Raw genomic sequence first — 13,661 nt, 5'->3', positions numbered from 1 at the left:
AAGGGGAGCAGGGGCTGTTTAAGGGTTAAACAACAAAGTTATTGTTTAACCTCAATGGAAGCCTCTGGCTAAAAATATAAAACAGGTCCTTACAGTGGGAAGAGTTTGACTTAAAAGAAGAAAAAAAAAAAAAAAAGCTGCAGAGACATTCGGTGCTGCACCAACCAGAAGCAGCTTTTTGAGCCACCATTGCTGACTGAACTATTTTAAAAATGTTACATCACAGGTCCAGCCACTCCTCAGAACAGCATAGGGGTCTAGACTTTTTGAGAGCGAAAGACATTCTTCAAGTTCCATTTCCTAATATTAAGTCCAAGGAGACGGAAAACAATCTTCTAATAAAGGAATTAGGCAGTGCCTCGCTGTCAGTAATATTTCTCCTCGGCTGCCCTAATCAGTAGGAAATCGTTGCCTACACCTACCCGCTAGCTGTCCCTTAGAGCGCAGTTTGATTCAGGCCACCACCTACTCAAGATGGCTACAGGAACACTTCCGGTATCTTCCCGAACTAGGCCCGCCTTCATTTGCGTATTTTCACTGCGCCAGGGGCGGGACTCAGAATTAGCTTTGGATTGGGCAGTTTAACCAGCGACCTTTCCCCTCCGCGACAGTTTCCCGAGGTGCCTAGTGCCTGAGCGGCCTGGGGAGAGTAAGAAGGCAGGCAAGATGGCGGACGTGTTGGATCTTCATGAGGCTGGGGGCGAGGATTTCGCCATGGATGAGGATGGGGACGGTGAGGACAGTGGAGGCGGCTGCGGGAAGCGGGGAAGGTGCGAGAGAAGCGAGTTAATAGAAAAATAATTCCCTTTCCCGGCAGGGAGGATGGGAGTCGGGGAACCGGGTTTTGGTTGGATTAGAGAGTGCGCCCCCTTCGGGAGGAATGGGGGCGGGACCGGGAAGGGAATGGGACTGAAGGTGGTGTGGGGCTGCTTTCAGATCTGTCCCTAAAGAGACTATTGTTACAAATACCTGTTATTTTTGCTACTCATTCTTTTACTTCTGGGGCTCCAGAGAGCATCCACAAACTAAAAGAAAAGGCGAAGAAACGGAAGGGCCGCGGCTTTGGCTCCGGTGAGTGTTTGTGGGGAAAATGGGTCTAGAATGGCGACAGATACGAGTTTTGGAGTCCCCGTTCAGACACATGGGGAACAGTGGGAGAATGGATTTCTGGTGATCTCTTGTATGTTCCCTATAGAAGAAGGGTCTCGAGCGCGGATGCGGGAGGATTATGACAGCGTGGAGCAGGATGGTGATGAACCTGGACCACAACGCTGTAAGTAAAATGGAGCCTGTAGGGATCTGTGTTTGTAGTGAATTATGGACCAATGAAATAAAGTCCACTAGGAATGGGCTCGGATATACCTTAACCAATCTCAGGAATCCCCTCTTATCCCACTCTTGTGATCTTGCTTTAAGTTTTTCTCTTGTGCTCAAACCTCCCTCCCTTTCCCAACAGCTGTCGAAGGCTGGATTCTCTTTGTCACTGGAGTCCATGAGGAAGCCACTGAAGAAGACATCCATGACAAATTTGCAGAGTATGGGGAAATAAAAAACATCCACCTCAACCTGGACAGGCGTACAGGATACCTGAAGGTATCCTAAGTGATACCGTATTGCTTCTCTTCCCCATAACTTTAGACAGCACTGATAATTCTCCCATGTTTGCTGTGATTGGCCAAGAGCATGGTTGAAATAAAATGAGGTTGAAAATTGATTTTGTCAGACATAGCAAAGAGACGGAAGCAGACATTTTGTATATACAATAAGGATGTATGAGGTATATTTGTTGTTTAAAAGGTACAGAATTTTGTATTTGGGTATGAGTTTAGATTTGAGGAAGATGCTTAGGTGGTGTTTGGTGGAATATGAGGGTTTTGATCTCTTTCTTTTCTCTTCTCCCAGGGGTATACTCTAGTTGAGTATGAAACATACAAGGAGGCCCAGGCTGCTATGGAGGGACTCAATGGCCAGGATTTGATGGGACAGCCGATCAGTGTGGACTGGTGTTTTGTTCGGGGTCCACCTAAGGGCAAGAGGAGGTAAAGTGGAGAGGGCAAAATCTTGGTGAAGGGATCATGAGCAAAACAGAATAAGGACGTTGTATTATGTTCTCTGATGGGCCCTTCCTTTTCCCTAGAGGTGGCCGAAGACGCAGCAGGAGTCCAGACCGGAGGCGGCGCTGACAGGTCCTCTGTTGTCCAGATGTTCTCTCCAGAGATTCTGTTTGACCATGCAGCCTTGGAGAAATAGGGCTGGGATGGAACTCACCATGTTTATATTTAATCTCTTACCCTACTTGCTTAGTGGTTTGGGTTTTTGATTTTTTTTTTTTGAGTTATGAATAAATGTCCCATTTTTGTTTTGTACATTTAAAGTTACTTTCCTCTTCTAACATTGCAAGTTCCGAAGCACTATTTACAGTAAGGCAGTATAGGTCACTGTGAAGATGCTTCTAGGGCCTCAATTCTGTGTGAATTTCTACATTAAATACAGTCTCGAGTCTTAGCTAGGATCAAAGTAGAGACACTGCTAAGTATTTCTTTTTCTTGGAAGCTAAGAGAGCAGGGGTGGAAGTGATGTGTCCTTGTGATATTAAAGCATAGTTAGTTTGTTCCTATATACTCTGTACCGTGCTGATGGATGTTATAGGAATGTCTCTTTTGTTTCTCCTGTCCTTCCGCTGCCATACTTGTTTGTACTTGCAGCTTTCTAAGGGCTTGAATCTCCTGTTGGGGCATTCTCTCAGAACCTTTTTCTCTGGAAGAGTCTGTACAGACTTCTTTGTGCCTTCTTTGGCAGCCAAGGGTAAAGGCCCCATAGAGGAGAGGATCCAGAGGAGCATTGAGGAGGCCAAAAAGGAAAAGGATGTGGCTGAGGCTTGGGGGGACTTCAGTTAGCATGGTGGGAGAGAACCAGTACCACAGGCCCAGCAGGTAATAAGGTGTCCAGCAGAGGATGAAAGTCACCAAGACGAGTAGGGCCAGTCTCAAGGCCCGCAGACGAACATGGGAGCAATTGTCTAAAGAGCGACGGAGGGCAAATTCGCCGGCAGGGGCTGGGAATTTAGAAAACATACTCAAATTCAGAACCATTCAGCTTCTGAATTGAGTGTAGGATGAACAGGCAGGGATGGTGAACCTGAGTTCTCCTGATATAAGGAAGAGAATGTAGCAGGTAGGAGGTAATGTTACACATCCTCTTCCCTTCCCAGATTGGGACTAAATGCTCCCCTCTTCTCCCCCAGGGATTATGACACATGCTGGAGGAAAGGCTTTGATTGGGGTGTGGTGTTAGGAAGCTACTGAGACTACCCGGAGACTTGATAGTATCTAAGACTAAAGAAAATACTGATCACTTTTCTCCTTATTCCTTGCCCAGCTAACTCAACAATGGAGGGTGGCTAGAGGCTGGTTAGAATTGAAGGCATTTAGAAAATACTTGCAGCATCAGATGCTAGAGGGATGGTTACGATGTCACTTCTGGTTTGATAGAAAACTATCAAATCAGTAAATGAAGCTAGAGGCAATAGTTCTTAGGGTATTGGTTAGGGCCTGGGGATTGGAGTCTCACCGTGGTTCCCCTTCTTTGTCCGGGGTCTAGGCACACTGAGGACAATGCGGCTATAGCAAATGGTCATGGCAGTCAGCGGCAGCAGAAAGAGGCAGAAGAAGGTGAAGAGGTTGTAGGTGATTTCTTGCCATCGAGCCTTGAAACTGCCTTTGGTGACACACTGAGTGAAGGGGACTGGACCAGCTCAGAGGACAGTGTGGAACAGGAACAGCTAGAGTGGAGTTTGAAGACTATTAGAAATGGTCCCCCTTCATCCTTCTCACTAGTCATACTTTCCCAGTTCATCCTCAATTCTCTGCAGAGCTGGGTAGTGCTGAGTTCATCTATAGTGCCATATTTAAAAGGTTAAAAACTTGAGAATCCGTTTTCCTTTTAGGCTACGGAGCTAATCATTGTTAAATCCTGGGACTTAAAGAATCTTGCCTTCGCAAGTACTGTTCTAACATGGCACTTTGTAAAATTTTTACCGCCTCACCAACATTTTTAGCTGAAGTGATTTTTTTTTTTTTTTGATGTGTCTAATTCTGTGGAAAAAGAAATTTTGTGTAAAATGGGTGCTGCTAAAATTTCAGGCCATTTTTGCAGCCACTTTGAAATGACCTTTAGTGATAGTCTTATACAATAATTATACGAGTGAAACAATGTTAAGAAATAAAATTTAACATTTTCCAAATGCTGTTGGCTGCCCCTCCCCCTTTTTGGTAAATTGCTGAGTTTTTGGTTTGAATCCTAAAGAGTATTTTTCAGTTAAGAGCTTCAGGGCTAACACTTTGGTTCAGATAAGGCAGATTGAGTCACTATTAGTTTGATAAAAGGCAAGCTTAGTGGTCTCGGATTCCCAGATATAAGGCATTTGGGAAAGTGATTTCAGCAATGAGGGACTTTTAGGAAAGGTGAATAGTAGCCACAGACAACTGAATGGCTTGGGGTTAAGGTCAGCTTACTCTGAGCTAGCTGGGGAATGTTTTTTCCCCTTCCCATCTTGAGTCCATGTATTTGTATGTTTTTTGATTGTTGGTTTTGTTTTGTACTGTGCCTAGATATATCTGACAGATTGTGAAAAGGGGTTTAAAAATAAGCAAGGCTTCTGGACTTAGAGTTTGGTCTGTAGCCCTACTTCTGCCTCTCCTTCCCCCTATTATATGCAGTTTACCACCTATTATATAAAGCTTCCTTTCAACCACTTGTGATACTTAGAAACTTGAGCCTTCAAAGATAATTTCTGACTTTTCCGGTACTTCCTCACCACACTTAAGCAAAGGGTTTTTTATTGACATATTAGTCCCGGAAGGTAGGATTAATATTTTAAATAGAACATATGGGTAATGCAGAATTTATACAAGAGGATGCTAATTTGGAACCAAAAATACCATCTTTTGCACATGTATCATAATGTTATCAGTTTGCCATTGAAGCAAATGGAGATTACAGTTGTCAGAATGTAACAAAGGATGAAACTCCTGTCCAATATCTTGTGGCCAATAGGTTTCAAGTGATTTAGCCAAAGTCATACAGCTAGTTAGTAGTAGAGCCTTGACCCAGAAAAAAACAAAGTAAAACAATGCAACAGAAACAGGCTTCTACCTCCCAGTCCACATATAAAATTTGCTTCATATAAACAACTTTTTTTTTTTTTAAGATTTTATTTACTTACTTGACAGAGATCACAAGTAGGCAGAGAGGCCGGCAGAGAGAGAGGAGGAAGCAGGCTCCCCGCTTAGCAGAGAGCCTGATGCGGGGCTCAATCCCAGGACCTTGGGATCATGACTTGAGCCAAAGGCCGAGACTTTAACTCACTGAGCCACCCAGGCGCCCCCATATAAACAACTTTAATACCTTTTGCACTGAGGCAGCAATGCTGCTTTTTAAAGCTTTGGGTAGCAGAGGTTCCTGCTTGCAACATTGTTGGAAGCATTATTTTTTGCCTTAGACTTAAAGTCAGACTAAGTTTTGGTAGTTATATTTCTAATATTTGAGGATTTAAGGATCAAATTTTAAATATGATTCTATAATGCATTATTCCAGAGTTCCTTCTAGGTAGAAAATCCTAGTCCTGGTCTCCCAAGATGCTGCTCTACTCCTTCCCTCAGAGGGTGATGTGGTCTTGATTTTTGGTCTTAAAGGAATTGCTTCATATTTCCTTTTTTTCTGTATTTCTAGTTCATTATCAATACACAAGATGTGATAACTGGTACTCAAGTTCAGATGCTCTGTTTTCTTTCCAGTTTTCACGATAAAGCTAGAGTAAAAAATACAAATCTGATACGTCACTCTCTACCTTTTACCTTAGTCTCTCTCCACTGTCCTCAGGAAAAAGTACAAGCTTAATATCTGTAACCTGGCTCTTCCTTCCCATCCAGGCCCATTACTCACCCATTTTCTAGCCCTCAACTTTAGCTACAACCACTTTGAATTCCTCTACCTTCCACCCTGCCCAGCATTCCTCCTGCTTTAACTTGTCTAAAGCCTCTCTTATTTTAATAAAATAAAAAATCTGTTGTAATGTCTTTGAGAAGTTTTCCCCGACTGTCCAAGAGTGCGTCAGACATCCTCGTTGTTCTTTAGCTTCTATGGTTACCTTTAGTATAATGCTGGACTGCATACTGTATTATAATTACACACTAATATGCCTTCTGCGCTAGTCTGAGTTTCCTGAATGCAGCTCTTCACTGCTCAGTCCTTGATAGAGCATTAGAGTGTGTCTAGGGGTGATGTACATTATATTTTGAGTGGATGAGTGACTACCACAGGGTTTTACCCAAAGCCCCTGACTTCACTGTCTTCTTTATAGACCCACATACATGTTTCATCCCTACAGTTTTCTGCAACAATCTGCTGAAAAAGCTGGGAGGATGCAAAGAGGTGAAAGCCAAGCATAGGGAAACAAAGCTAAAGGAAGAGGCATAGATAGGGTACTACTTTGAAAACAAAGGCTCTTAATAGAGATACAGATTAACATGCAGTAATCTTAATTTGCAAAACAGCAGAGGCTCCCCTCTGAGGATTAGTGGGTGACCATGGTCAAGCACACCGCTCCACTCCAAGCGCTCATATTGTTTACCCAGATTCTTGTCCCCTCTAGCCTTGGGTCCCAACAAGTCACTCACCTGGGGCAAGGCAAGCAGGAAACTAAGTCCCCAGGCTGCCCCTAGAAGTTTCCTTCCAGCTGGGCGGGGTCCAAGCGGGTGGAGTATGGCTGCCTGACGGTCAAGTCCAATGACCACAGGCAGGAAAGCTGCAGCATACATGGCCATTAGTTTCAGGAACATGAGTGTCCGACATGCGATGTCCCCGGCCAGCCACTGAACAGTGATATTCCAGATGGCATCTAGCGGCATAACCACAAATGTGATTAGTAAGTCAGCAGCTGCTAAGTGTGCAAAAAGTCGTCGTACGGGAGAGGGACGGAGTCGGCTGGGTTGTGGCCGAGTCACTGACCACAGGACAGCCAGGTTCCCTCCAGCTGAAGAAATGAATAGCACAGTAGTCACTCCCACTCGGACCTTGGCTGTAGCTGAGAAGGTGGGCAGCTCTGAGCCCTCTATCTCTACTCCTGATCCCGCCCAGACCTCCTCCTCCGCTAACCCCCGAGGGGTGCCATTGCCTGCAGACATGGTGACCTGGAAGGGAAAGGGGTGGGATGATTAAGTGTAAGTATGAAGAGGTGAGCTTCGTCCACTGATTCTTCGCCCTCCTCCTTATTAGGATCTGAAGCTGGTTATTGAGAGTTTCGTCCATTAAAGCCTCTGTCTCTGGAGACTCTCCATCTGTGTCCTGGAGGTCACCTGCCCAACTGCCAGGGTCCCGCAGGGAACAGGGATCTGGTGCTGGCTTCTACTTCCATAGACTTCTTTAGCCCCTACTGCCGTAGGTTCGGCCGCAGCGCATTTGTGCGTGTGTGTTAGGGGTGTTTGGGAGCACCCCGGGGAAAACCCCATCCCAGCCTCGCAGGCTAGATACTGCGGTGCCTTTTCGCCCCGCCCCTACTGCAAGCCCCGCCCCGGTCCTGAATATTTAAAGACGAATGTACCGCCAGAGGCGTGCTTAGGAAATAGTGGCCATCCGATAAGGGTATGCTCTGACGGAGACACACCAAAAAACACGCCGATATTGGTCCAGAGACACACGCTTCTTGTTCTAGATTCCGAGGCCGGTCCCCTTCGCTTTCTTTTCTGGCGATGTTTGTCCCTCGCGAGACACCGTTGATTGTCCAGGAGGCGTGACTAGGGGCGGGAAGTGGGGCGGGAGAGGGGCCGCGGAGCCGGGGCTGCCGCTGTCATGGACGCCTGGGTTCGCTTCAGTGCTCAGAGCCAGGCCCGGGAGCGGCTATGTAGGTGCGGCCCGAATAGGAATGGGGGTGGGGACAGAGGAGGATCCTCGTGAAGCGAGGTCCGTTCATACTACGGGGGTCAAAAAGGGTCAGCTCGGGCTACGGGGGCCCGGACGGACCGCCAGGCGCAGATTTGAGCGGGCCGTGAGGAGATGATTCGTTTTTGCTCACCGGAAAGATGGGGAAACTGAGGCACGAGTGGGCCAGTGGGGAGGCCGCTCAGGGTGGCCATGTCCACATAAGACCCTACACTTAACCCACTGGGCGGTGGTGGCGTGAGGAGCATTCGCCCCGCGGCGAATAGCCGGACTCTGCCCCCCAGGGCTGAGTGGCTCTAAGTTCCCTTGTCCCCTCACCCTGTTGTCATCCGGGAACTCCTCTGCCTCCTCCTTGTCTTCCGGTTTCGATTCAGCTAGAGGGCCGAAACCTCCTTGTTAACCTACTCTGAAAAATAATCTCTCCACCTGTCCCCCCACTCCCTTATATGTCAGGTATATACTCACACTGGTGTGCTTATGATGGGGCGACCCCCCTGGTGCCTTCACAGTCCACTTCAGACTTCATCATTGTCAAATCTCTTATTTTCTCAACTCCAAGTAATGCCCCCAACTCCTTTTCTAGGCCCCTTTTTATCCTTACGCCTTTCCCTTCCCCTGGCCTGAAGGAGAAACGGTAAGAAATGGGCATAAAGAGGAGGAAAGGGAATGTTCGCAGACGGGGAAAAGGGGAAGTCAGTACTTTCCTTTTGGAATACATTTTTGAGAGGTAGGTTAGGGATGTCTCCACCTTACCTTGCCTGGCCTCTTCTCCAGGGCCGCCCAGTATGCCTGCTCCCTTGTTGGCCATGCACTTCAGAAACATGGGGCCAGTCCAGAGTTACAGAAGCAAATTCGACAACTGGAGGGTCACCTGAGCCTAGGAAGAAAGCGTAAGTAACCATGCTTTTGTTTTGTTACTCCAACACTAACTCCATCCCCAGCTTCTCCCTTAGCCCTTCCTTCCTGTTCTTGACCTTCTCTGCCAGTTCTTACCCCTTATTTAGGTCTGCACTTATCCTCTGCATGCCTCTTGGTTGAGATAAGAGAGCAGGGGTAAGAGACTAGTGAAGGATGGAAGAGAATGGGGCAAGTTGGAGAAAACCAAACTGAAACACAAATTAAAATTTGAAGAAAACTTTTTTTGAACTGTTTCTCTTTTTAAAAAAAAATTGTAATTATCACTTCTTGACTTTCACCTTCTTGCTTTCTCTTTCTCTGTGTCTCACTCTCTGTCTCTACTTCCAAATCCTTGCTTCTCCTTACTAATCTCCACAAGTTCTACGCCTGGGTAACTCAGCGGATGCTCTTGAGTCAGCTAAACGAGCTGTGCACTTATCAGATGTTGTCCTGAGATTCTGCATCACTGTTAGTCACCTCAATCGAGCCTTGTACTTCGCCTGTGACAATGTCCTGTGGGCTGGAAAATCTGGACTAGCCCCTCGTGTGGATCAGGAGAAGTGGGCCCAGCGTTCATTCAGGTTTGATATCCTTTTATCCTACAAGAACTTTTGTATTTTCCATACTGCATAACTTGCCTTTTATGAGCAAATGATCTTTCAGGGTCTTTCCAGAATATACACATCTTAATCACTTGGCTTCCAATCTTTATTTAGATTTTAAACTATCAGAGGATAGTGAATGGAGACAGATGGAAGACAGATGCTCTTCCATGATGAATGACTAAGATTGGGCAAGATAAGTTATTATATGGCTTTAAATCTGCTTCTATCTATACCACAGGTTATGCCTCTCACTGCCTGCTTGTTCTTTAATTCTAAAAATATTTAGGAAGTGCTTACTATGGGCTAGAGAATAAAGCAGAGAGTCCGATATGGTTCCCATTCTCACTAAGATTCTAGTCTAGTGGGGGAGTCATATTAAGACAACTACCAAATCAATTATTTTTGGAAATGTACAGGTGTTATGAGATATATAACAAAGGGAGCTGATTTGGATTGAAAAGCCAGGGAAGAACTCTTTGAGAAGTAATGTTTTAGTTCAGACTTGAGGTGTGAATACAAGTTGGTCAAAGCAAACAGTAGCAGAGAAGAACTTCTCAGACAGAAGATATCCCATTCTAAGGCTTCAAACCAAGAAAGATTTTGTCAAATTAGAGAAATAGAAAGAAAGCCAGCATGATGGAGAGTGCTGAGTGAAGGACGTAAGTTTGAACCGAGATGTGGAGGGGACCAGTTCATTCATGCCAGGCCTCTTTGGCAATGGTAGGATTTTTTGGTTTAGTTTTGTTTAAATTTTATTCTAAGTGCAATGGGTTCTGAACAGGGATGTGACGTGATTCAAATTGTGTTTAAAGAAGATCTCTTGCTGTAGTGGAAAATGAATTGCAGTAGGGCAGAAAAGGAGGAGATGCCCTAATATGGTCAAGAGATGATATTGGCTTAGACTAAGGTGCCTCCCATGTGCCCCTAGATTTCATTTAAAATGGGATGGGGGGGTGCCTGGGTGGCTCAGTGGGTTAAGCCTCTGCCATTGGCTCAGGTCATGATCCCAGAGTCCTGGGATTGAGCCCCACATCCCGGTCTCTGCTCAGTGGGGAGCCTGCTTCCCTTCTTCTCTCTGCCTGCCTCTCTGCCTACTTGTGATCTGTCAAATAAATAAAATCTTTAAAAAAATAAAATAAATGAAATAAAATAAAATAAAAATAAAATGGGATAGGAAAGAAGCCATGGAGAGTTTTAAGAAGGGGAGGTAATGCTGTGATTTATTATGTGAAATTAGATTGTTGGGGGAAGTGCAGGAGTGGCCATGGAGAAACAAGTTACATGACTAAGGTGGTAGTTTGAGCAAGAGGTGCTTGTGGCTGAGACTGTGCTTGTGGGTTGTGAGTGGGAGATGTGATTGGATTCAGGATGTGTTTTGGAGGTAGGACAATTATATTGAGTACAGACCACTATTGACAGAGTGGATTTAAAAAAACATGGACTATTGGAGTGCTTGGGTGGCTCAGTCATTTGAGCATCGGACTCTTGGCTTCTGGTCAGGTCACGATCTCATGGTTGTTCGGTTGGTCGTGGGATCTCATGAGCCCCCTTCGCTCCCCACCTTGGGCTCTGTGCTCAATGGGAGTCTGCTTCAGATTCTTTCTCCCTCTCCTGCTGCCCCTCCTCATTCATGCTCTCTCTCTAAAATAAATAAATGAAATCTTAAAAAAAACAAACCATAAACTGTTCATTGGTTCTTTTGCTTGTTTTTTAAGAAGGCTCCATGCCCAGCGCAGAGCACAATGTAGGGCCTGAACCTAGATCAAGACCTAAGCTGAGACTAAGAGTTGGACACTTAATTGACTGAGCCACCCAGGTGTCCCTGTTCGTTTGTTTGTTTGTTTAAGATTTACTTATTTATTTGTCATAGAGCACGCAAGCAGGAGGAGTGGCAGGTAGAGGGAGAAGGAGAAGCAGGCTCCCTGCTGAGCAAGGTGGTGGGGGCTGGGGGGGAGGGGGAACTCCATCCCAGGACACTGGGGTCATGTCCTGAGCCAAGGGCAAACTTTTTTTTTTAATAGTTTATTTATTTATTTGACAGAGATCACAAGTAGGCAGAGAGGCAGGCAGAGAGAGAGTGAGAAGCAGGCTCCCCGCTGAGCAGAGAGCCCGATGCGGGGCCCCATTTGAGGACTCTGAGATCATGACCGGAGCTGAAGGCAGAGGCTTAACCCACTGAGCCACCCAGGTGACCCAAGGGCAAAAGTTTAACCAACTGAGCCATCCATGTGTCTCTGTTTGTTTGTTTTTTAGGTAATCTTTACACCCAACATGGGGCTCAAACTCACAACCCCAAGATGAAGAGTAACTTTACTGACTGAGCCAACCAGGAGCCCCAAACATAGACTGTTTTTAAGGAATTGATAAATCTAACACATTTAGCAAGTTGCTTAACATTTTGGGCCTCGCTTTTTGTTTTTGTTTGTTTGTTTTAACAAAATGATGGGATTTAAAAGATCTGTAATGTGTCTGGGTCTCTGAAACAGCTGAAGCTTGTTCTCTGAAAACATTTGCATTATTATAGTTCAGGTTGAATGTGTGTGTGGCTAATGGGTTGCCAAGTGGACGACTGAAATTTAAGGGTTTTCTTGGAAGATTTGATTATGCTTCTGACTTTAAGCCAGGATCTTAAGGTATATGTAAACACAGATTAGTTACAGAAAGCTGGGGTAGTGGACAGTAGCACTTTCTGCTGGTGTTCTCATGCATAATTCCTCTGTACTTACTCTGTACTGTGGGGGGAAAATGTTTAAGCCTTCTGTTTGATATGCCAAGTGGTTTTATGTGCCCTTACTGACTCTTCTAGCCTGTTTATCTCAGGTACTATCTGTTTTCCCTCATCATGAATTTGAGCCGTGATGCTTATGAGATTCGCCTACTAATGGAGCAAGAGTCTTCAGCTTGTAGCCGGCGACTGAAGGGTTCTGGAGGAGGAGTCCCAGGAGGAATTGAAACTGCAGGACCTGGGAGTCCAGGAACTCCGGAAGGAGGCTTGCCTCAGCTGGCTGTCAAGCTTCAGCTCCGAGTCCTGCTCTTGGCTCGGGTCCTTCGAGGTCATCCCCCACTTCTGCTGGATGTGGTCAGAAATGCCTGTGATCTTTTCATTCCACTGGACAAACTAGGCCTCTGGCGCTGTGGCCCTGGGATTGTGGGGCTTTGTGGCCTTGTGTCCTCCATCCTGTCTATTCTTACTCTGATCTGCCCTTGGCTACGACTCAAGCCCTGATATTCTGGTACAGGATGAGGAGGGGATCTGAATTGGTAAGACAGAGTCTAAGATCATCCCCAGTGTACCAGCCTCATTCTAATTCTACTCCTTTGTTAAAGTTAAAATGCCAAGATTTTGGGGGTAGAGGGAGGAGCTTTGGGGAAGGTGAGGTGAAGAAAGGTAACTTGTGAAGTCAATGGGATAATTCTAATGTTCAGATATTCCGGAGCTTTTGCTTTTTCCTCCTTCATTGCAATGTCTATTTCTTTCTTGACCCTTTTAACTTTGTGTTTCTTACATCTATTTAAGATTCTGTCTCTGCATTTTTTTTTTCCACTTTCTCAGTTTGCTGTCCCAGGAATTTGATCAGCAGAGTTACTTTTTTTTGGTAGGGGAGGTAGAAGGTCTGTAAGGTTCTAACTGCCTTCTTTTTCCTCACAAAGGCTGCTTGTGGCAGATTTTACCCCCTTCAAATGCCACCAAATCATAATTCTAGAGACTTTATGTCCCAGTGGATTCTCCCCTCATGCACTAGAGACTGTTTGATACTTCCTCCTTCATGTCTACCTCACCAGCCTCCCTCATGACTTGGCCCTTCCCTCTACTCATACCTGCAGATTTCTGCTTACACTTTTATTTCAGGGCTTTGTTCCCTAGCCTCTTGTCACCCTTTCTTCACCTATCCAGAAGGATGCTATGTCTAGCATCTTGCTGTAAATACTGTATAGTGATTCTGTGTAAATAGTTGTGGCCATGCCCACAATGGAGAGCAAGCCTTCCAGGTCAGCATATTAAAGATCAGTTTGCTCATCAATGTCTGGTCTGGTCCTGTGTGTTCTGGTCATCTGAGGTCTCTAATTCCTGTTACTGTGGTATGGGTGTTCTGTGGGATTAGCCACTAATATCATCACCGAGAGACTTTTTTTGAACACCTACACTATGCAGGGCATAATACTGAAGAGGTAGAGATACAAAGCTCCATGGTCCCAACTTTAGAAGTTTATAGCCTACTT

The 13,661-nt window shown here is 45.5% G+C and overlaps 3 protein-coding genes across 5 annotated transcripts; 2 read left to right on the top strand and 1 right to left on the bottom strand.

Moving 5' to 3' along the window:
• Positions 1-610: 610 nt before the first annotated feature.
• RBM8A (RNA binding motif protein 8A) lies at positions 611-2,374 on the top strand. 2 transcript variants are annotated; one of them, XM_082686153.1, is made up of 6 exons: positions 611-733; positions 1,012-1,071; positions 1,199-1,273; positions 1,457-1,593; positions 1,903-2,039; positions 2,138-2,374. In XM_082686153.1, exons 1-6 carry the CDS (start codon positions 667-669, stop codon positions 2,181-2,183), a joined length of 522 nt encoding a protein of 173 aa, XP_082542279.1. In that variant the 5' UTR covers positions 611-666; the 3' UTR covers positions 2,184-2,374. The 2 variants fall into 2 exon arrangements, with proteins under 2 accessions (XP_082542279.1, XP_082542278.1); XM_082686152.1 differs by having other exon boundaries at positions 612-733; positions 1,196-1,273.
• Positions 2,270-7,249, bottom strand: LOC309842190 (gonadotropin-releasing hormone II receptor-like). The gene is given in 4 exon segments (XM_082686149.1): positions 2,270-3,055; positions 3,571-3,754; positions 3,758-3,781; positions 6,678-7,249. Coding segments are annotated over 4 exon segments (1,167 nt in total). The 5' UTR covers positions 7,185-7,249; the 3' UTR covers positions 2,270-2,603.
• A 546-nt stretch (positions 7,250-7,795) lies between these two features.
• PEX11B (peroxisomal biogenesis factor 11 beta) lies at positions 7,796-13,462 on the top strand. 2 transcript variants are annotated; one of them, XM_082686151.1, is made up of 4 exons: positions 7,796-7,904; positions 8,713-8,828; positions 9,215-9,416; positions 12,261-13,462. In XM_082686151.1, the coding sequence occupies exons 1-4, from the start codon at positions 7,849-7,851 to the stop codon at positions 12,664-12,666; spliced, it is 780 nt and encodes a 259-aa protein (XP_082542277.1). In that variant the 5' UTR covers positions 7,796-7,848; the 3' UTR covers positions 12,667-13,462. The 2 variants fall into 2 exon arrangements, with proteins under 2 accessions (XP_082542277.1, XP_082542276.1); XM_082686150.1 differs by lacking the exon at positions 7,796-7,904 and adding an exon at positions 8,293-8,572.
• The last annotated feature ends 199 nt before the right edge of the window (positions 13,463-13,661 follow it).

This window comes from Mustela nivalis, assembly GCF_964662115.1.
Source record: "Mustela nivalis genome assembly, chromosome: 10".
Classification (NCBI taxonomy): Eukaryota; Metazoa; Chordata; class Mammalia; order Carnivora; family Mustelidae; genus Mustela; species Mustela nivalis.
This window is presented reverse-complemented; position numbering and strand designations above follow the sequence as displayed.